The sequence below is a fragment of the Desmodus rotundus genome, chromosome 12 (genome assembly GCF_022682495.2).
Source record: "Desmodus rotundus isolate HL8 chromosome 12, HLdesRot8A.1, whole genome shotgun sequence".
NCBI lineage: Eukaryota > Metazoa > Chordata > Mammalia > Chiroptera > Phyllostomidae > Desmodus > Desmodus rotundus.
Window position 1 is genome coordinate 98,897,575 of NC_071398.1, and position 23,216 is coordinate 98,920,790.

General features: G+C 55.6%; 1 protein-coding gene across 2 annotated transcripts; it reads right to left on the minus strand.

Annotated features, from left to right (window-relative positions):
- Positions 1 to 1,983: 1,983 nt before the first annotated feature.
- Positions 1,984 to 21,668, minus strand: TBX19 (T-box transcription factor 19). Of its 2 annotated transcripts, XM_024553716.4 has the most exons (8): positions 21,354 to 21,668; positions 13,408 to 13,672; positions 11,945 to 12,079; positions 10,228 to 10,289; positions 8,806 to 8,867; positions 7,338 to 7,526; positions 6,087 to 6,222; positions 1,984 to 3,270 (listed from the first exon to the last, which is right to left on the minus strand). In XM_024553716.4, exons 1-8 carry the CDS (start codon positions 21,548 to 21,550, stop codon positions 2,994 to 2,996), a joined length of 1,323 nt encoding a protein of 440 aa, XP_024409484.2. In that variant the 5' UTR covers positions 21,551 to 21,668; the 3' UTR covers positions 1,984 to 2,993. The 2 variants fall into 2 exon arrangements, with proteins under 2 accessions (XP_024409484.2, XP_053770768.1); XM_053914793.1 differs by lacking the exon at positions 21,354 to 21,668 and having other exon boundaries at positions 13,408 to 13,988.
- Positions 21,669 to 23,216: the final 1,548 nt, after the last annotated feature.

A 23,216-nucleotide genomic window follows, 5' to 3' on the forward strand; every position in this document is an offset into this window, starting at 1 on the left:
CTCCTACCCTTCCCCCCTGCCACCCCCCCACCCCGGTTCCAGAGGTGCCATCAGCAGCGTCCTGTGAGCACCTGGCTTCAGCCTGGGGGGCAAAGGTGTTTGAGCCCCACAGCGGGGATGGCAGGGGAGGCCAGCAGACCCAAATCAAGGCCCCTCCAGGGGAGACTTCCAAACGGCCCAGGCCTCCAGGTGAGTGAAAACCTCTACCACCTGCCTGAAGGAAGTGTTAACTCGCCCTGTGCAGGTGGTATTTAAGTCTCTTCGATTTCATGTGACAGGCCTGAGCCCAAAGTGGTGCCGGTCCTGTTTTATTGCAAAGCGCTGGGTAACGAAGATGCTACAGAGTTTCTCTAAAATCTCAGGGACTCTGTCTTTGTTTAAACCAACTTAAGCCACCAAGCGTGTCCCTCCCAGGCGTGCCTGGACTCTGGAGAAAACCCCAGAAAGCACTCGGCTGCCTCTGGCTGTGTGGCTCACACCAGGGACCCTCCACGCAGAGCAGCTGTCACTCCATGTCACCTGCATCCTGTAAGACTGATGAGAGGCACGCATCCCCACCCCCACCTCCCCTAAGGCTGCGTCACCCTCTGCAGAGGACCCCATCCACCTGAACAAGAGAGGTTAAGAAGGGATGGAGGGTACTGGCTTCCTCTGCTCACTCGGTGCCTCTGGGCGTCTTCCGTCTGCTCCAGGCTGGGGGAGGTGCAGGAAGAGCGAGACTGAACAGGTGTGCACAGGCCAGGCTGCATTTGCTGGGCACTTCGGTGCGTGACCCCCACGCAGGGACAAGTCTGACCTGCATGGGCAATGGAAGGCCGAGACAGACGCGACTTCTAACTGAACGAGAAATGGCCACTTTTGACAACCTACCAAAATAGCACCTTGCAGAGATGCTAATACAGTAATAACTTAATGGCCTCTAATGGCATCGCGGAGGGACAGGGGAACCAAAGAGCCCTATCTGGGGGCACGCTGACCAGGCAGCTTCACAAAGAGCAGTGGCGTGAGTACATTGTGACTCCGCCACTGACGCACAGGGGACCCAGAGCTCCGGCCGGGTGCACCCAAGCAGCTTTCCAGGTCACCAGGTGGCTGGGGGCCATTGTTTCCAGAGATCTGAGTCCAGAAGTGGGAGCGGCCTGTTAAAGGACCCTCTTCTGCAGACGGAACAAGGACTCATTAGGGCCACGTTCGCACACCCAGAGGAAGGCTCGGGTGCAGGGCGGGTTTCAGTGGGCTCCTCAGGCGGAATAACAGTGGGGGCAGCTGACCCACGCCAGGCTCCAAGTGGAAACTTAGACCCCCTCTGCAAGGCCCTGAGCAACAGCTCCATCAGCGCAGGGTGACGTCAGTAATGGGGGAACCGCTCACCACCCAGGTCTGGAAACCTCACTCCTAGGGCTATCAGCACACCCAGTAGTGGGTAGTGGAGGCAAAGGGGAACTGGTGAAACAGTGATTTTGCTCATGGGCTACACCAATGACCTTGGCCAGAGCATGGGCTACACCAATGACCTTGGCCAGAGCATGGGCTATACCAATGACCTTGGCTGGGACACAGGTACAGCAATGACCTCGGCTGGGGCAGAGGTTGAAACTTTTCTCTGAAATTGGGTTCCTAGACTACTTATCATTCTATTTCTCTATTCTAAACAAGTGTTCTCCAAACTTGACTCTGTGGCCATTACCTGGAGCCCTTGTCTGACATGCAAATTCCTGGATCCTGGCCCCTGTGATTTGGGTCCCATAGGCGTGGCGTGCACCCAGGGATCTGTATTTCTAGCAGGTGCCCAAGTGCTCCCGGCGCAGGGGAGCCAAGGACCAGTGCCTGGGAGTTGCTGTTCTGGCCAGCACCTTCTCCATGTGTCAACAATCCTGAGAGCTGGCTGTCCCAGCATGTTCCTGGGCCCCCACACCAACAAGCCACCCTGACCCCTGCACCGCTCCCCCTCAGCAATCACGCTTCACACCAGTTCAGCTCAGCCAGTGTTTATTGGGCACCTACAACAGGCAAGGCACAAACCAGGGGCATGGGTACAAAGGCAGGGTGAGGCCTCACCCCAAGAGGCTTGCAGTCTGTGGGGGAGGGGCACACCCGCAGGCAAGACGAGCACAGGCAGAATGGGGTGTGCTCCCTGACGGAGGCAAGGCAGCAGGGGTGCAGGGCGAGCCCGAGTGCACCTGGGCGGGCCATCCGCAGCAGCACTGACCCGGGAGAGGGGTGGCATCCCCACAGTGGGGCCGGACAGAGGACAGCTCAGGCACCGGAGAAGATACAGTGGCGTGAAAGCCCACTGAACACACGGACAACCAAGGCAGACCGTCTCCCTCGACTAAAATACAGGGTGCTCCTGGGTCACAGGGAGCCTGGGCTGGAGAAGCTGCAAGGTGGGATGGTAGAGGACCTCCTGGTGGTGAAGGGGTGTGACTCCAGTCAGCAGGCACAGGTGAGCCACCGGAAGTTTCAGAGCAAGGGGGCCACAGGGTCTCACGCCCTCAGTCCCAGGCTCCCTGCTGGACGCCATGGTTAGCTCTGTCTCTGTGAACTTCACTCCGAGTTGCGGCCTCTCTCACACTCAGGGTAGAAGCCTTGCAGCCACACACCCCTTCCAGGGCTGCACAAAGCCACCAAGTGGAGCTTCCTTAACAGCTTTGCACCCCATCACGAAGAGGAATACAGCCTCCTAGAATCACTGGGGAGGAAGGGCGAGGCACGAGGAAGGTACTCAGGGACCTGCCGTTGCCTAAGCACAGCGTGGACACGCTGCAGAGAGAATGAGAGCGCAGGGAAACTGGGTAGAAAGATGCAAGTACGTAATCGGCATCATCCACACGGAACAACCTGCCGGTCGGCTGACAGGAGATCCCACCCCATCCTGCAGCTCGCTGGGGAGGGGGGAGGGCCTGCGGCCTCACGCACTGGAATCGGGAGGCGGGGTTTCTAAGTGCTGGACACTAGAAGGTCCTCTGCAGACACCCGCCCTCAGGTCCTGCCTAGCTGTCCAGTGAGGAGGGAGAATGGCGCCCACCCCCACCCGCGCCACCCCAGCCTGAGAATGGGTGCGAGGCCACTGCTGTCCAGGTGGACACGGCGATGCTGGTCAGTGAGGGCTCCCCCAGAACCTCCACAGCCGGTGCCTGGGTGGAGAGGGGTGCAGTCACCGCAGGGTTGCCCAGGAGAAATGCTCCCTGGGACCCGGCATGCACCTCTGGGCCTGATCCGGCAGGGCCCCTGCTACTGTTGCTGATGGTCCACAGGCACGGGTAGGGGCTGCAGAGACAGAGAAAGAGAGAGGGGGGTCGTGGGTGGCATTCCCAGGACAGATCGCGCCCGATGAGCACACGGCGTTGAGAGGGCTGTGGGCCTAGGAGGGGTCTCCTGGCCATGACCTGATTTCCAGCTCTGACACTGACAGGGCCTGTTTCTGCAAAGAAGCCAAGGGAAGCAGCTAGATTTAGCAGGATGAGCCTAAGATCAGCGTCCCGAGACCTGAGTTTTGAGGCTGGCCTGCCGCTAGCAAGCTGCTCGCTCATGACCAGGGCATTGTTACGTCTCTGCGCCTCCCTCCCTCGAAGGCTGTGCAGAGGGCAGGTGGCGCGAAAGGGGGGATTTGGACAGACTGACCTGTGAGCAAGATGCCTCACTGGCCCCTCACTGGCTGGGAGAGGCCATGTAGCATCATCACCGGGACACACTGGGGCCAGAAAGCCTGGGACAGAATCCCCCCTTGCCCGCTAATAGCTCTGTGACCTCTGTCTAAGTACTCAGCATCTCTGGGCCTGTTTCCCCGTGTTCCAGACTGGGAGTGACAACTGTGCGTGTGTCCAGATATAGTTGTAAGATATGCTCGGCGAGATAAGAAGGTGGTGCCTGGTGCACAGTGCTCAGTGAAGGGCAGCTGTTACAGCGAATTCTCCTGTTGCCGGCCCCCAGGCCGGCTCTGGCCACTGGCAGAAAGGCCGACAGCTGGACCACTTTCTCCACTTCTCTCACTCACAGGCTTGGCTGCACCGAGTCCCCCGGCGAGTGTTTCAGAGACAGCTGCCGGGGTCCCACCCCTGCACTCTGATTTGCCCGGTTGGGTGGGCAGGCTAGGTATCAGGATTTTTCAAAGCGATCCAGCCGACTGTTGGGGTGGCGGCAATTGTGCACCCTGACATAGAACCCAGGTGGAAAGGACAGCAGCTGGGACCGACAGAGTGGCCTCCAGTGCCCCAAGCCTCTCGTCAGCAGTGCGTTCTGACTTGAGAGCAGACTCATTACCCACTGACGGCTCTGACACGTGACTTTTCCTCGGGCAAAACCTTTGCGGGGTGGGAATGGGTAGAACACAGCCCGGAGGAAAGCAGAGGGGGCAATGCCACCTCGCACCCTGCCATATTTGGGGTGTCGCTGGCCCCCATAAAACCTGCAGAAGCCCGCCCTGGACTCTTTTGTTCCTGCCAGCTCAGCTTGCAGGGACCCTGGCCCCAATTTTCTCTGCGACGTTGCTCGGGGCCCCCTTTCTGGTGACTGTGGTATTCCACAGGCGCTGAGTCACATAACTCACTGGGGGACCTTCAGGAAGTTTCTGACGCTGCTCAGCTTCAGTTCCTCCCTCAGTAAAACAGGCATTTTAATACCAGCCTTGTGGGTACCTTTGAACACTCTAAGTGACTCCCATAAAGTATCCAGTTCAGGGCTTGGCATTTGATTACTTAATATCCTTAAGGACATTCCTTCCCACTTCCTGGCACAGCCCAAATCAATGTGCATCCCTGAGAACCCCCCCAAAGGCAAGTGTTCATTGAAATAGAAGGTGAACCCCAAATGCCGGGCCAAATTTCCTAGGGGCCACATTTTCAAAGACCTCTGATTGTTAACACTATTTTAGGTAACTGAAAATATTTAAAATATTATTTCATATTTCCTTTGATGTAAAAAAAAATCACTGATTTTTTTTTTTTTTTTATTCTTTGCTTCGTACTAAGTCTTCCCAATTTGGACAAGCTGTGTTTCAAAGGTTTGGTGGCCCCAGGCGGCCGGTGGCGGCTGCATTGGGCAGCCTGGCAGTGGACCCTTGTGGCCACAGCAATGCCAAGGTCACATTTACAGCCACATCAGCACCACCCAGAAGCCTGTGGCAAACACAGGCTCTCGGGCCCCAACTGTGCACTTGATCGACAGCCCAGGCGATTCTCACGCACGGGAGAGTGGCGGAAGCATGGCTGCGGTCCAGGGCCCTGCATCCATCCTCCTGACTTTCTCTGGGCCCATGAACTCACGCATCCTCCAACACCCCCCAATCCTGTCTTTGAGTTCTGAGTCCCCTTTTTGGGCCTCCTCAGAATTCCGCATCCTCCCATGGAGCGCAACAGCTGACACGGATGTAGAACTTACTGCTCACACAGCATTTTGATGCATCTTCTCTCGGGCTCGCTGCAGCTCCGCAGAGGAGCTCATCTCACCACAGACAGGACGGCCGAAGCTCCGGAAGGCTCAGAAAGTTGCCCACGGTCACCAAGTCAATGCAGGGAGAACTGGGACTCACGCCCACCTCCGTCCAACCCCAGGCCCCCTTCGTGTGCTCCCCACACCGGGCTCCAGAAGTCAGAACCGATGCAGGTCTTGGTGTGAGAGTTATGTGACACGCCCCACATGCTACACTGCACCCTAATACCTGCATCGTGAGGAGCCAGACACCCCCCATCAGGGCGGGCAGCGTAGAAGAATCTAGACAACGAAAGGTCTTGGATTCTCCGTGTGAATTTGCACCTTCCCCTTCAAGTCCCCTGTACCCGTCACCTACCCGCTACCATCGCCACTTACAGTGCTTCCCGCTGGTCTCAGACGAGCGGTCCCCGGCCATTTCAAAGTAACATACTAAAGGTCCCCCCAAACAGACATGCAGCCCAGCAGCTGCTTCCCTGCCTCCCTTCCAGCAGGAGTGAAAATGCATCCTGTTCGCCTTCAGGGCCCGGTGGCTTAGACGTGAGGACAAGAGGCGAGCCCACCTCGGCCTGGGGAAAAGGATGCCCCTGCATCCCCAGTGCTGACATCCGCCGCCCCCCTGGGACCGATGAGCAGGCTGCAGGTGTTGGTCTTACCTGGGCCCTGGGTTCATGGGGCCACTGGTGTGGGGCACAGACAGGATGCTGGCGTGCGGTGTGGGGGATATGGAAGGCCAGCTGTCGGCTCCAGAGAAAACTTGCAGATTATTGCCGGGGCTTTCTATCAAATTCACTTTGGAGAGAGAACAACAGTTCAGTGGACGGAGCATGCAGACCCCACAAAGATGGCGACCAGGGGCATGATCCTGGGGCCAGACACAGCCGTGGCTGCGCTACAGGGGCCAATGAGCAATCGCCTCACTAACACGCCCTGTCCAGACTGGACCTAAAACCCAGGCACGTGCCCTGACCAGGAATTGAACTGGCAACCTTTTGCTTTGCAGGAAGACGCCCAGCCCACTGGGCCACACCATTCAGGGCGCGGTGGAGCTTTCTGGGAAACAGACCAGGGGGAGCTTGGGCTTCCTGAGTGCTGGCCGTACGCCATGCACTTTACGCACTCATTGGATTTGCCATCAATCTCCCCATCTGAGGACAGAATCCCCACAAGGGTCGGGTACTTGTCTATTCTGTTCGTGGGCAGAACCTGGGACATTGTCAGCCCCAATAAGTATTTGTTGCATGAATCACTGAATGAGAAATCAACCCTGGGTTTCCTTGCTCCGTCCCTTCTGGCAAATAACCAGGCAAGGGGCTTACACACTGCCAAGGCCGACAAAGCAGCCGTCCAGGAGGCCAAAACCTCACTACGGCGTCAGCGTAAACAATCCTCAGACCGCAAAAACGACCAAGGCGGGCTCCTCACGCCTTGGATGGAACGGACCCAAGCCTGGGACCCAGCTCCCCAGAGACCTTCCTGAGAGCGCTTTAGTGTATGTGGGGGGCGCGGGGGGCGGTGCTGGTGTTCCCCCAGATTGGGCCACGTGCATAACTGTAGAAAAGAGCCTGGGAAGGCAATGAGCTGGTGTCTCGGACCCCACCTCCGACTTCAGGGAGCCTGGGATGCCCCTGAGCCATCACGCCCATTAGAACCAGGAGACTCGGTGTCTTATAAAAAAGTGACAGAAACGCCGGTAATGTTATAACTGCACAGTAGACCATCAGTGTATAAAAGAAAACATTAAATTGATAACATACAATAGAACCCTACCTATGTTAGGTGAAAGGGGCTCCGTCTCCAGGCATTTCTTTCTACCTGCTGTTTATCCATCTCTCTCCTCCCCACCCCACCCCACCCCCACCACCAGCCCGGCCCCTAAGGGTGTCACTGCGGGCAGAGCCACACACCTGGGGTGGCGTGGTTTCTGTGCACATACGTAGAAGGGTAGGGCGTCTGCCGGTGTCCACGGAGGCCAGGGTGGCGCTCGCAGCCGCGGGGGGTGTGGGGCGCAGACAGAGGCAAAGGGGTCGAGTACTGGTAACTGGCATTTCCCGCGGGGCATGCACCGTCTGCGTTGGAGAAGATCCAGCCTCCCCCTGGAACCGACAAGGGGGAGACACAGAGCCTGACACCCAAAATCGGGCTCCGGGCCCCTTGGTTCGGCCATGTTTCTGCGCCGACACTGCATGTCTGCCTTGTGGACACAGATACCACCCCCTCGCCACGCCCCTTCCCTTGGTCTCTCTGGAGATGGATGACTGACAGCTCCTATCCAAGTTTGCAACACTGGAACCACAGCGACATAAAAGCCTGCTTGAGTATATAAGTGCATGGGAATTCAAAGCTTAAGTTGCTTCTGACTTCACTGGGCAGAATTAAGAGTCAGTCCGAGGAGGAGGAGGCGTTAGCGGTGTGCACAACTCACCGACCTGTGGCCGCTGTGTGGTGCGGTGCCACACAGCGGGAGAAGGCAGCTCTGTCTCCGCTCCCTGGGGAGACCCTCCCGGCCTCCCATCACCCCCACGGAGAGGATCCCAGAGCTAAAAGGGAGCTGGTTAGCGTGCCTTCACTGCAAGGATCTGGGAGGGTATTTTGGAAGGCTGCAAAGTGTGTCATAGAAACTCGCTTGTGAATGGTGCCTCCATCAATGCAGAAAATGCATCTGACAAAATTTAACATGCTTTCATGGTTTAAAAAAACACACACACAACAAACTAGGAATAAGAGGAAATTGCCTCGATGCAATTGAGGCCACAAGCCCGCAGCTAACAGCAAACTCAACAGTCAGAAATGGGAAGCTTTCCCTCCAAGATCAGGAACAAGACGAGGGGACCTGTTCTTGCCACTTCTGTTCCACAGGGAGGGACTCCCTAGCGAGGAAACTGCAGAAGGCATCTTAGCAAACACTACAATCTGAGTTAAGGAGCGTGTCTCAGACACCACGGTTAGCTTTCCACACCGACATCCCTGACCTTGGGTCACTGTTGCAGCTTCAGGGGGCTGGCCTGTGGTGACCAACACAAAAGCAATCAAGTACGCAGAACGGGAAATGCAGGACAGAGAGGCCAGAGTGCAGAGAGTGAGGGTGGAGATGGGCCCCGGGCACACATCCGCGGGCTCTCCGCCTCCCTGGCAAGAAGCTACAGTCCGAGAAACTCATCCTTCCCCCTCTTGTCTGCTGCCTAAGGCTTGCTGACACCCCTGGGAACACTGGTCCCCTGGGGAACTCTGGCAAGGGCAGAGACCTGTCTTGAGCAGAAGAAATAACCCGCTGGGTGTGGATGGAAGACTCGGGGTGTATAGTGAGGACAGGTGAGGAGTCGGATGTGGTGGGAGATGGCCCGGAGCCTCCCACCCCACGTCCCCCCGACTCACAGCGGGAACAGGCCGCGTGCTGGCTCTCCGAGATAGCTTCCGGAACATCTTTCAGGTGGTTCCTGAAAGAGGAGCGAAACGCGCCGTCCAGCTTACCACACCAGTCGGCCCCAAGTCTGCCCCAAAGTCTCTCTGGAGAGCAGCACAGTTCTTGAAAACCAAACACCCTTTTTTCTCCAAGCAGCTACCTAGCCCCCCGCTCTCCTTCCTGCAGGGCACTTTACGGACCCGGGCAACTGCTCTCTGAATTGCCACGGTATGGTCCTCCAGGTTACCGCGTTTATGGCTGCCCCTACTTAGGTGACCTTACTGACATCCGGCCATCACTCCCGCCTGATAAAATCCAGGCACTAACGACAGCTGAGGTTTGCAGAGAACGTCAAGGCGCAACCACCCCTGTGCTAGGCTGGAGCCGCCAACAAGCCTGCGAGGGGAACGCTGCTACCCCCATTTTGCAGATTTAAAAAGTGGATCTCAGGGGTAAACTGACATCGGACAGATCAAACAGCCAGGAAATGGCAAGACGCAGACCCCAAGTCGGGCGCTCTCGCTGCAAGTCCCAAACGCTCCAGGTTACACCACGTGACCACCCTTTGACCCCGGGTTCTGCCACCTTGCCTATCAGGTTTCCCTCAGGCCCTTACTCATCTGAAAAAGCGGTAAGTATGTTTTTCACATCCCCAAGGTTAAGTCAGACATTGCCGGGACAGACCCATGGGGCATCGTTATAAATGGCTGTCCGTGAACCTCGGGCCTTTAAGACGAAAAGGGGAAGTTAGACAGTTATAGGAGGTATCAAAAAAGGCTTGGAACTCAGGCACTAAAGTCAGTGGTGTCCTATCTACACTCCAGGCCTTGTTGGTAGAAGTCAATGAGAAGCACCATTATTTTTTCATTTTTTCCTAGAATGGAAAGATGCAGAGATTGAAGTCACGGGCCCAAAGGGGTCGAATTATCATGCACACCCCAGCAGTCTCTAACTTCTCTCAGAGCTGAAAGAGATGAACCTCGTACCTTTATGAGTCTCTCACCTTTCCTAGCGAAATGTAGTTGTCTAAAACTCCAACTTGTTGAAACCACAGTCCTCAGACATTTTGGGGAGTGACAGAATGAACTAGGTAAAGTCTAAACACTTAATTCTTTTCAAATGTGGTCATGCCACTTCCAAGAATCTATAGCAAAACAGTGACCAAACCTCACCAGCTAGAGACTCTTCTCCCAGACCTCTTTTATAAGGAACTGATAATCCTGAGTTTGTTGAATCTTAGTGACATAGTTAAATTTTAATATTAAATATTAAAAACCCATTTCTCTCAAAGGTAATAAAGCAAGTGCTACGAGCCTAGCCCCCTCCTGGATGACCACACATCTCGCATCTGCAGAAGTCGGTGCGTAAGATTCAACGGCAGCGTCTCGACTCACCTTTCCTTGGCGTCCAGGAAGGCCTTGGCAAAGGGGTTGTACTTGATTTTGAGAGCTGTTATCTTAGTTCACAAAGACAAGAAGTGTCAGTGAAAGCGGAACACGCGTGAGCAGACAGAACCCGGTATCCTCTCCTGGGACTTCCTGCAAAGTCAGAATCAACCCCCTCCCTCTCTTTGTCTCCCCCCTGCCCTGCACGTTGCTTTGCTGACTTCTGTGCGGAGCCACTCCGGCACCGTCTCTGGCAAAGGACATTTTACTGCGGCCTGTGACGAATGTGCAGCTGCAGCGAGCCTGAGCAGAGGCAGGACAAAGCCCTGAGAATGAGCAAAGCCTCCTGTGCGAAACCCAGCGTCCTCCCTTTGACCTATTCATTCCTTGTTTTCGACAATTACGGAATGCCCACCCCATGTCAGCTGCGTTTCTGGTCACCGGTGACACAGTGGAAGGCAGAGTGGTGAGACCCGCCTCCCCGAGAGAGTGGTCTAGCTGATCACCTCCCGCATCCTTAAATAATCGCCGGCAGGGGGCCCTGGTCACTCAGAATGCCCACTCTCACTCCCACGTCACTCTGTCCGCCCGGCCTTAGCCTGCTCCGATTTTCTTCAGGGCCACCTGACATATATACGTCATGTGTCAGACATAGGATACACGTGACATATTATATTTGGTCTTCGTCTCTCCCTGCTGGGACCTGAGTGCCTGGGGACCGAGCACACCCCTGTTATATTCACTCCTGTATTCCTGGAGGTGCGCCCAGCGGGTGGTCACCCTCAACAAACATCTACTGAATGAACGACAGTGAAAAGATAGTGAAAAGAATGCTTCCGTCAGTAAAGAAAGGCCTGAGACATGCCACTCTCCTTCTGGCCCTGGAGTGGGGGAGAGCCCAGGCGGGAGGGAGGAGACCCTTCTGGGTCACATGGGCATGTCCCCATCTTTCTCCTGGCCTCACATTAAAGGTGATACATGGTGACTTTCTAAATGCCCACATTGTAGACAACAGTACAGAAGTATGCAGTGGAAATGGAAGATAAAAGGTAAAAAAGTATCCTCTCCCTCCTGCCCATGATCCCATCCTCCAGGGTCACGACAAGTAACAGCTCTGTGTGTCTTCCCCATACGTATTCTGTGCGTAGGTAAGTCTATAGTCACATCTACATTTAAAATTGTTTTAAGTATAAGCAGAAGGAATCCACACTTCTGCAGGTGCTGGGACCCCCAGAGGACAAGGATGGACCCTAACCGCCTGCCCCCTCCCATTCAGCAGCCACTGTCTGGTGACCCGGCTCTCACGGCCAGAGTGGCTCAAGCCAGGCAGGAAAGACCAAAGTGTTCTTGGAGGACCGCCAGCCAGCAGGGCAGACGGCACGACACCACCGAAGGAGGGACAGATTTGGCTCAGTGACCAGCTGCCAGAGCAGGGCAGACCCCAGCTCTGAGCAGGCCAAGGGCACACAGCCCTGGAAGCAGACCCCTGGGTTCGTGCGGGGTCTCTCACCATGCTCGACCTGCCCAGCACCATAGGACAGGAAGTGCTGGCGGGCCTCGGGCAAACGGGCAAGAAGGAGCAGCAAGGTGAGTGCATCTGACCCCTGGAAAGCCTACCTGGCATCCCAGGTTGGTGGTGCAATGAAAGCACCCCGCCTCCTCCCCCCAGGCTCTCCCAGGTCACACACGCACACACACAGACACACACACACACACACACCCTCACCTCCTCGTTCTGATAGGCCGTCACAGCTATGAACTGGGTTTCCGGGAAGGAGCAGTTGGTGACCATGCGGTGGGCGCCCCCCACGCGCACTATGTGAACCTGGGGCTCGTATTTGTGCAGGGAGTTCAGCATTATCTGTTGAGAGGCAAGAAGAGGAGGAAGACAGGACAGGCAAAGCCCCGGCTCTCCAGGAGGGTGGATGGGTAGCTCCCTGTGGCTGGCCCCCAGTCCCGCACCACCCAGTCAGGGCCGCCCACCGGGAAACCTCAGTCACCTGACGTGGCACCACACCTGTCAGTGAAATGAAGGGGGAATTTTCCCAGAAGCTTCCAGGACCATAATGTTGGTGCTTACGGGGTGGCAGGGGGAGCGGTTTGCTAGGGAGTTGTTCTAAAGAATATTCAGTTTTCTGCCGAAACCCGGACTTCCCTCCTCCCTGTTCCCTATTTTCAGCAGAACCCTGCAATTTTGACTGGTTAAAACACAGGGGTTTCCTCCACTGCCCTGGAGGAATGCAGCAGCTTAACCCCTGCCCAGGGCTCCTCCCACCAGGGGTCGCCCAAAGAAGAGCGCTCCCTGGTGGTGACCCCCCGCTGGTGACAGAAAACCCACTCCAGAAAACCCACTCCGTGCCTCCAGCGAAAGATGATCGGGTGAAAGTCTCCTGTGGTAAAATCTGGGAGGCAATACAATTTTCAATTTCCTGTTTTCATAAAGAACTGGAACCTTCCAAAAATGGCAAAGACTTGGGTGGATTACCTTCCCCTCCAGGCTGAGCAGAGAGAGACAGACCAGGGAAGGGCAGACAGACTGAGGGCTAACAGGCTGGCCAGGAGAAACATGGGGAGCACAGACCTTTCCCTCTACTCCCCCCAAATTCTACACATCATACAGTGAAGAACAACCCTACGTGGTACCCAAGTCTCTGTACTCCTACCGGAGACAACAAAGGAGACACAAAGCCCCCAAATCTTGTTCACTCTAATTGAAGACCCTGAGTAATCCCTTCCTAATTTGAGGTTGGTTTGTCTCTGTGTTCTGCAAACCCCAAGCCGATTCCATATTCTGTTGATAATTACCCTAATGCCCAAGTGGAGGTAGCAATTATTTCATTAGGAGCGGCTTTTGATGAAGGCCTTTGTCCACAGCCAGCACGCCACTCTCGCCAAAAAAGAGGGAGAGGGAATAACAAAACCTCCCACCCACCCCTCCCTCCCGGGCTGGAAGAACTCTGAAAGGGCCCCTGATTTTAAGTAAGCTCTCTCTCCACATCAGGGAGTCCATTAAAAACTGAAAGCACCAATTAAGAGCTGTTTATTCCTGTTTACATTTGGACTCAGGGGAATAATTGGCTCCCGTGGGAGAAGAGGCCCGTGAGGACCCCTCTAATTGACTAAATGCACACTTGTTTTCCTTGATTGGTGTTGGGGGGCGGCCGGCGGCCAGGCCGGCCAAGATCGTACCTGCCCGCCTCCATTGAACTTGTTGGTGAGCTTGACTTTGCTGAAGGAGATGGGCGCCTTCATCCAGTGCGCCCCGAAGTTGGGCGAGTCCGGGTGGATGTAGACGCAGCTGTGGCTGGAGGCCTCGGGCTTGCCCGCGGGCACCCACTCCCCATTGACGTACTTCCAGCGGTGGCTGTCGGTGGGGACGAAGTCCAGCAGGAGGGAGTACATGGCATTGGGGTCCAACCCCGTGACACTGATCTTTAGAACAGGGAACATGCGTCTGAAAGGAAAGGCGGAAACTGAGCCACAGGAGGGACGTTGGAGTGTGTCAGGGACACCGGCCCCCTCGTCTAGCCGTCTGTCCACTCTGAGCTCTTCCGTGGAGGGCCTCGGGGTGTGCAGAACACCTGTGGGGAGGCCAAGGAAAGAGGGGCCAAGTCGGCAGCCCCAATTCCACCAGAGCTCCTCTTCACAGACGCGTTTCACACTGGGGTTTCCCTTCAAGCCACTGCGCTCCATATTCAAGTCTGGAAACCACTGAGCTAGCCACCTGACGGAGGAACCTGAAGCCCAAGGTGTACGATCAGGGGTGGGACTCCCACACTCATGCCACAGGGCCGTCCTTCCCGGACTCACGAGAACACTAGCTCTGAACAACGGTCAGAGCCCCGAGGGCAGAAACGGGGTTTGGAGGCCACGTAGGAGAGGGCAGCTGCTGGCTAGACAAAGCTGGGCCAGCGCCCTTCCTGCAGGACTCCTCGGGGCCTTTACAGCCCTGCCGAGCACCACAGGCCTGAGAGGGGCAGGCATGGGCGGGCGCACACTCTGAACTTGAATGACAGCAAAGACAACTTCTCATGTGTCCGAGGGATGCACTGTGGTCTGGACTCACGGGTCTTTCCTCCGCCCCCTAGAACACAGAACAAGTTTGCTCACAGGAACTTCTGCAGAAGCTCCCTCGCCACCTGGCTTCTGACTCCCTTTGGTTCAGTTTTCCTTCACCAAACATCCGGAGCTGCTCCAGTTGGTCCTCTAGAGGCCTGGTGTCCAGGCACACACCACCCCTGGAACTGATCGCCCCAGGTGCTGTCTGACTGGTCGATGCCACTTTTTACATCTGCATCCCCTGACGGAGGAGCTCACCCTCTGGGGTCCAGAGGCTTACCGCCCAAGTGGTCCAGGAGCCAGTGCATCAGTGTAGAGGAAGGTTACAGAAACGCAGACCTGCAGACCTTACTCAGCACTACTCAGTCCGAACCTGCTTTCCCCAACCCCCAGGTGAGCCAGGAACAAGGAACAGGAACCCTCATATTGCTGGCCTAGAGCATCCTCCGCTGTTAGGACAGCCCCTGAGGAGATGTGCGAGGGAGTGGCCCGAGGACTGGCACTTCTGGTGAGCTGGGAGGAGAATGAAAGGGAAAGGGGTGGACCCACAGCTAAGAGAAGGGGTCCAAGGAGGCAGGGGTGGGCACAGGTAAGGGTCTGAGGGTCCCTGGGCACATCCGACTGTGTGGCAGTGCCCAGCTTTGACACAAGGTGGAAAGGGAATTGTTACATGTGGAAAAGGAAGGAAATGACTGACAGGTGAGAGGGTGGGGCTAGGAAGGACTCAGGCCATCCAGGCTCCGGGCTCCTGTGTGCCAAGTACATGGGCTCCTGGAGCTCGCTGGACACTGACATGACCGGTGCCCTTGGCTCAACCACCTCAGTGACATTTCCTTTCCAACTCCTTTGCTGGCCCCTCTTCCAACCTAGTCCTGCAACTGTGGGTGCACAGTTTGTGGGGTCCTGGTTTCTGGGTGCCCTGCTCGGGGCCATTTCTAAGCTCCTCTCGGCAGAACAAAAAGAGCCTGGCCTTTAACCATCACACCGACCGAGGTCCACGTCTCTGCCTGGCACTGAGTCAGCAGTCAGCCGCTGGACCCGGCCACACGAAGAATGAGTCCAAGTGTCGGTTCTGGTTCCGTTTGCCTGGTGCCCACCCCCACCCTCGCTGAACACATGGCCATAAGCGGCCTCTCTGGACCTGTCCAAACTTCATTACCACACTCGCCCAGCCTCAAAGCTGCTGCAAGAACTCAAAATTTGCAAAAAAAAAAAAATTTTTTTTTTCATTAAAAAAAGAACGCAAGGAGCTAATTCGTGCAAAGTGCCTCTTCTAATGCCCCTCGTGAGTGCTCTGGGCATGGCGGTTGTATTGCCCTCATGCCTGAGGCTTCAGCCGTGGCTCTGCTTCCGCTCTAGATTCTTACCCCGGACAGCGACTTGGGGAGCCGGAAACCCAAAGGACATGGGTGCTGCCTCCCTCCTGCCCTCTGCTTTCCTCCCTGAAGGTAAGAAGTCCGGCTGGGAGTGGGGAGTGGCTGCTAATGGGGTTTCTATGGGGGGCAGGGAGGGGCGGGGACGGAAATGTGCTGAAATTAGGTCGTCGTGACCAATGCACCAACCTGGGCACTCACAAAGGGTGACTCTGACGGCATGTGAATATTTCTCAGAACACAGTAAATTAATACCTGTAACGCCACCTCAGTTTTCATTCCCCGACTGACTCACGGCCGTCCGCACACAGACCCCAGGCTTTGGGATCTCTTGTGGGCCACAGCCCATCCTGCCGGCTTCCTCCATCCCTCGACTCCCTGCGGGAGGGTCTCCCACCCCTGTGTGGGGGGCTCACAGGGAGAAAAGTGACGTAAGGGGATTAGGACGCGTACAGGAAGTAAGGCGATTTCCAGGGAGAGCACCGCATGAGAGGGTGCACCCCGATCCAGGGCTCGCCTGAGCGTCGCCTTGCTTCATCGCGTCCCTCAATGACACGACTTATTCCTTCTTTTTTGTTTGTTTGTTTTTATCCTCATCCAAGGACATTTTTTTTTCATTGCTTTTAGAGAGAGAGAGGGAAACATCAGTCGGTTGCCTTCTCGTCCAGGTACCAACCAGAGATCGAACCTGCAGCCTGGGTATGTGCCCTGATGGGGAATCGAAGCTACAACCCTTTGATCTTTGGGACCACGCCCCAACCAACAGGGCACGCCGGCCAGGGCTCCACCTGCACGCTAACCAAAACGATGATGCCCCAGAAGGAGGCTGCCTGTGGCATCTGAGCTCACCCAGTGGCATATCCTCCTGCTCCTTCTTCCACAGAAGGAGTTTTATCTGTTCTTCCCTCTTCACGTCCGACTACACCGCTCCCTCTGACGATATATTTTAATGTTTTCACTTACTTTAGCAACACTGGCCAAGTGTGGGCCCAGAGCCCCTGACCGCACAAGCACCGCTTGTAAAGACTCGCAAACGCGGGTCAGGAGTGAAAGGGATCCAGGGGTCAGACAGGGTCATCGCCGGCCAGCCAGCAGCTGAGCTGGTCTCTCCGAGGACTGCAGAGAAGGTCTGATTCTGGTCCTGGGCTTTTCTGAAACGTGCAATTTTCTTTTTTTTTTTTAAAGAAAAAAGAGGGATGGAATGCGCATGACTTGCCACTTCGCACATTACAGCTGAAAAGTAGCGGACGTGCCCTCAGTACGAACTCACAGGGCAGGTAAATGCAGGCAAAGCAAAGAAAGCTGACGTGTCTTCTCCACGCGTGGGGCTGCCAGGGTGGGGCTCCCTTGGGCAAACGTGAGGGAGTTCCGGGCAATTCTGACTTCGTTTTCCAGACACAATTGAATGCAACGCAGGTTTCCGAACGGCGAGAGTTAACCCAGACCGCGTTTTCCCGTCTCTAGGCCTTCACGCACCTGTATCTCACTGAAGCCTTACTTCGCCCTGGGAGGTAACCGCTCTTACGCCCATTTTACAGATGAGGAGACTGAGGCTCAGGAAGCACCAGCCTGGGCCCTTTCCCTCAGGCCGCGGCCCTCTCTCGCCACACCCCTCCTGTCTCTCCTTTCTCATTCTTCTAGAAGGCAAACATGGGTGGGACACAAAGGACAGAGGACAGCCCCTCAATGTTTTCCTAAATCTGGACACTTGTCAGAGGCTTATTTACTCATTGACCACATGGTGCGAAGTGCCGGCTCCATGCCAGGAGCTGTTGCAGGCGGGCCCTCGGTGGCAGAAAGCGGCAGGCCCCCATCTTGGTCTCGAAACCTGTATGCAGGCAGAAACAGCAGCCCACAGAAATGTAGACAGGGTTTTTTTTCAATGTGCTAAATAATTGCAGATTGTCTGCCTGCCACCAAGGGATTCAAGTGGGTGATGTCAGCAGGGAGACGTGGGGGTTAGGGGAGTAGCGCAGAGCTACTCAGCTGGACCTTAGTGGTTCTACACTGACCTCTGAGCTGAGACCTACATCGTGAGAGGTGTGGATGCCAGAAATGAGTGACAGGAACACATCTGCACACAAAGGAGCCGAGAGTCCAGCACCCTGAAGTCCATGCGTGCCTGGGCTGTCAAGGAAGGAGAAGGCCAGAGTGGCTCAGGCAGAAGGAAGAAAACACTCCATTCTCGCTTGTGCCATCACCAGGCTGGAAGGCCCTCCTCCCTCTCCCTCTCTCTCTCTCTCTCAGCTCCGTCATGCCAGGCCCCCCGAAGTGTGGAGCAGGGCCTTTCACGCAGGGGAAGCCCAATGCGGGCTCTGCTTCTCTCACGCTCTGTCAGCAGCTCCACTTGACATTCCAGGGAAACTGCGACCACGTGGGAAGGTTTCGGCATCACTGGCCATCGGGGAAATGCAAACAGGAACTGCAGTGAGGCGCCGCTTCCCGTTCACGGGGATGGACAGTAACAAGCGTGGGGAGGATGCAGGGAAATCGGCGCCCTCACACCACACTGCCGGTGGGAGTGGGAAGGCTCCCACCGCCTTGGAACACAGTCCGGCAGTTCCTCCACCAGTGGAGTGCAGAACTGCCCCACGACCCAGCAATTCCGTTCCTGGGTGCACATGCAAGAGAAAGGAAAACACGCGTGCACACAAAGACATGCGTGCTCAGAGCGGCTTCCGTCCAAAGGGGAAACAACATGCGTGATGAATGGATGAACAAAGTGGGGTCTACTCATACAAAGGAATGTTAGCACTAAAAATGCTGCAACATGTGTGAACCTTGAAGTCATTTTGCTCAGGGGAAAAAGCCACTCCCAAAGGACCACGTTTGGTCTGACTCCGTCAGCCAGAAGTGCCCAAAGCGGGCGATTCTGTACAGAGAGAGAGAAAACAGATGAGGGGGGGGGCGGGGGGAGACAGGGGGCCAGGGTGCAATGGCTAAGGAGGCAGGGCTTCTTCAGGGTCCAGTGAAAATGTCCCAAAATTATCTGTGGGACTGTATGCACACTTCTGTGAACACACCCAAAACCCTTGAATTTTACACATTGAGTAGGTGAACCAACCGCGTGGTGTGTGAAGACGACAAAGCTATTAACGAGGAAGTAAAGAAGGAGCCACCGTGGAAAAGCAATGGCTTATCGCTTCCTGATTATTTTTCGTCACTCCACGAAGGAAGTAGGGGACATTGTGTCTCTTTTCATCTCCATTACGCAAAGAGGATTAAATGTAAGTCAGTCGTCTTGCCACAAGTCTCGTTAGCTCCTCCCACCTCGCGGAGGCCTGGACGCATGATACGTCCACCTCCGGGCAGTGCCCACGGCCACGCTTGTTTCCAGGGATGAGCTTCCCTTCTTCTCCTGGGGTTGATTTTTCCGCCTTTTCTTCCCATGGTGCGGCTCACCACAGAGGTGCCCATGAGTCTCCAAGGAGCTGAGAAATATGTAGGTCAGTCCCTAACTAAGGGGAGAGGGTGCTGGAGTGGGTAGCGAGACAGACAGACAGACAGACAGTGTGGCAGGTGAATAAGCGCTCCCCACACCTCGCTGGGGGAACCACGGGTGCTGGGGCTGCCCGTGAACTCTCTTGCTTGGCTGTGAGGCTGGTTTTCATTTCATTTCCCTAACAGGGGACCTTGGAGGCAGCAGGGCCGAAGGAGGCGGGAGGAGGGAGGTTTGTGGGAAGGTACAGTAGATGCTGTAGATGGGGGAGCAGAGAAGGGAGCGAAGGCCCCGATCAAGAGGTGTGGTTCAGGGGACAATCCAGTGTTTTCTGGGAAAATCCTGTGTCATTACTACTACCATGTCAGATGCGAGCGTCCAGATTACGCAAATCAACAGCTCCCCATTTGAAAATGAGACTTTCCTTCTCTTGTCACTCTGTCCTGTGCTATTTCAAAACTTGCCATTACTCAGCCCAATGAGACCCCAGTGCCCACAAGCTGATGACCCCAACGGAGGCTTTTAGAAAAGTCAGACCGTCCACTGCCGGCAGAGGTCGCACGAAATGTGAATAAAAGGCCCAGGCTGGGTACTGATTGCCAGGAACACCCTCCCCCACGGGGAAGGGCCACAAACCCACCTGCCTCGGGCTCGAGAGTTGGTATGGGAGCCGGGGGGGGGGCGGCATTTGGAGGGGATGCAATGGGGCTGCAGTCCGAGGACATGGGTACAAAGGACACCCTGAAACAGGCGGTGGGAGAGAAGGGGCAGACGGAGATGAAGAAGGTGGGAAAGACAGGGGGCGAAGCAAGAAGGGACAGCAAAGTGTCGCCAACGTCTGGATCCGTGAAACTGAGAGACTCCGTCCTTCCAGGGGAAGCTCATTCATCATCGCTCACACCAATCTCGCAGAGACTTGTCTTCCGTTGTTATCTGAAGAAGGAGTGTTCAGATCTCCCGGCAAAATTTTGACCCAAAGAGGGTCAGAAGCCTTAAGAGAATCTAAGGAAAGACTCCGTTCATTGGAGGAGGAAAGAGCAGTAGGACTTTCCCAGAGAGTAAGGACACCAAGCTAAACGCAGTTGGATTTTTTTCTACACGAAACAGTTCCTATCAGATGGCTTGAACCATGGGAAGAATCCTACATGTTAAACACGGAGAAAAAATTGTACAGGTAAAAAAGGCAAGAGAAAGTGCGGGCCAATATGACTCATATTAGTAACATTTAAATTGAATTTTATAATGCTATCAGAAACTTTTCTTTAGTCCCTATTGAAAGAGATGAAATATATTTTTACTTGGTGACTACTTACTGTATGTTTCCAGATGGCCAAACAGATACTGCGGGGCTACATATCAGTGTAACTACTACCCCGCATGTACAGAAAATAAGCAGAACGTCCGCCTGTTATCAGACACCCTGTTTCTGAGCGGGGCTTCCCTCTCGGGGTGACCGCTACAGCCCTGCCTGCCCTCACCTGCTCCGTGAACCAAAAGGCGAGTGGACAGCGGCTGAATGCCGCGAGCCTGTCTGGCCAGGCAGGGAGCAGCAAAATCATCTTTCAAAACAGTTGTGTCTTCTCCTAAAGTGAAAGCTTCTAAAATTACCTTGACAGCCCCTCAGCAGACGCAATTTAATAGAATCCAAGAAATGCCAACAGACATCAGGCTCGGTTAATCCCTCACCTGTCGAAATGAGAACAAAAAGACACCTTCCCCTCTCTCAGGTGGCACACGTGTGTTTCGTTACCTTTGACCACAACGGCTCACATCTCACTCACTCACACACACACACACTCACACTCAGCCAAGCCCGAGCCACAAACACGCGCCGGGAAACAGAGGTAGTGACAGGCAGTGATTAAAATGTGCCCTTTGGCTCCCAATTTCAATGAGTCAGAAATCTCTGGCAAGTTGGTTACACTTGAGCAGAAACCACCCGGCTCCCACATAAACTTGGCTTTCACCTTGTCTGCCCAGCACACGCGTCCGCCCAGACCTGCCCTTGCTCTCTAACAGGTGAGTGCATCTCCCCGACCCAGGGGGCATGCCCCTCTTTAGAGCAATTTCCCAGATCTCCCTGCTGTAAATGCAGGCAAGACAGGTGGCGTCTCCCTCCACTTCTCCGATGACCTCAGGGAAATTAATTAAGTTGGCAGGAGCAGCGTGTGACAGTTCTCGGGAGCGTGTTTCACCAGACCCCATGGCGGCCCCACCGCCCTCCCGAGCCCAGGCAGCCTCCACAGGGCTGCAGACCGAGTCACCTGCCGTTCTTGGTCACGATCATCTCGTTAGTGGCCTCCTTGAACCTCTGCCAGAGGGGGGCATCCTCCAGGATGATCTGAAGCTGCTTCTCCGTGGGGTCGCCTCTCTCCCTGCCGGCCTGCAGCTCGCTCTCCACCGCGGTGAGCAGGCGGGAAACGGGGCCATCGCCGGCCTTCTGCACGCCCAGCTCACTCATGGCCACGGGCCGCTCTCGAACAGAGAACGCGGGGCTGAGCAGCGTGCCCTGGGCCCTGCCTGCTGCCACCTCCCACCTCCTTCCCCTCTCAGTCCGCTGTGAGAGGCCAGGGCCTGGGGAGCTGGAGAGATAGATGCCTGGCTCTTGCCTAAGCTCCTAGCATGACACCCCTTAAAGTCTCCAAATTGTACACCAACCTGTTAAGCCTCAGTTGGGGGGGCGGGTGGGCAGTAGAGGGAGGGGAGGGGGAGAAGAAAAAGCCCTCTCTTAATTACTCATTGGATCAGGTGGAGGAGAGCCCGGCTCTGCCATTGGCTGCCGAGCACAGAGGAACCGTTTAAGAAGAGTACTCCATCCAAATTACCAGGCTTTTATCTTGTTGTACCTGAAGAGGTCTAATCAGTGTATTGAGGACCATTTTCCCATTAATTAAAATCATTCCAGGCCCAGACTGCCATAATCAGGCAAATTCTGTGTGTGTACAAACCATGGCATGTGGCACCTATAGGAATGGACGAACTTGAGGCCAAGCCGACGCAGGCCCGGGAGACGAGAGTACATGCGGAGGCACCACGCCAGGGAGTGTGACCACCGCACCAGGGGGCGAAGGCGGGCTGCATGCCAAGGCTGAAGGTCAGAGGTCAGAGGTCAGGACAAAAGAGCAGAGGACCTCTTCCCCCCAGGTGTCCCCGACGGGTCACCTCTCTCCTGAGGGACCCTACACACACCCACGCCCTGCTCCCCTCCCACAGACAGATGTCCTCTGAACCTCATCCTTCCTCCCTGGGCTCCAGAGCCCTAGTCTTCCTTCTCTGAGACCTAGCCCGGGGGAGAAAACCCTCCCTCAGCATCACCTTCATCTCCCTGAGGGAGCAAAGCTCTGCCTCCAGCGAGTGAAAATAAGCTTCTGACGTTACTGTGCAGAGCAACTTTGGTCCTGGGTCCAGAGAGGCGCTCCAGCATTTTCCTTAGACAGTCCGTGGCACTCGGGGAGGAGGGACCCCACACCCCCTGGGAAGATGCTAGCAGCAGCGCTCCTCTCTTGCCCTGGACACCCAACACAAACCACAGACAGGAGGAGCCCGTACTTCCTCCTCCACCCTGAGTGGGTCCTGGGGGGTGTGGGTTCTTCTTGCTACAACAGGCTTGGAAGGTCAAAACCGAAGGAAAATAAAAGAAAAAGGGAAGACCAAGTCAGGGTGAGGACCATATGCAAATACATTCAGTGGTGCTAGGTGCCGAGGCCTGGTGACGTGTCACACCCTGTGATGGATGCAACGGCAGTGAGAGAGAGGTGAACCATACAGACAAGCAAGCCGAGCACGCTGGGTCTCTGAGGCTGTGGAAGAGGGTGCGGAGGGAGAGGGACATGGGTGCCAGGCAGGTGGGGAGGACCGAATGAGAGGGGGCTGTAGGGAAAGTCTTCTCTGGGGAGGAGACAGCTCAGCTGAGACCATGAAGGAGCCGTGCACTAGGTCAGGGAAAGGATGGGGGAAGGGGACCACACGCGAGAAGTGAGGCCGGGGCAGTGAGGACATGGCGTGAGGGGACAGCAGGGTAAGGCTGCTTCAATGGGGGCCTAATCAGCTGCCATAAGGACCTGGGTTTTATTCATCGTGGGACAGGAGACCTTTGGAGAGGACTGTACAGGAAAACGGCATGACTT

What these genes read in the sequence shown, in the direction of transcription:
- TBX19 (XM_053914793.1), bottom strand. Translation starts at nt 13,911, where the DNA reads ATGGAGCGCAGTGGCTTGAAGGGAAACCCCAGTGTGAAACGCGTCTGT. An exon ending in GCACGCGGCCTGTTCCCGCT is followed by an intron (nt 7,527 to 8,805) that starts GTGAGTCGGGGG and finishes TGTCGGTTCCAG; the next exon opens with GGGGAGGCTGGATCTTCTCC. An exon ending in CAGAAACCACGCCACCCCAG is followed by an intron (nt 6,223 to 7,337) that starts GTGTGTGGCTCT and finishes CTCTCTCCAAAG; the next exon opens with TGAATTTGATAGAAAGCCCC.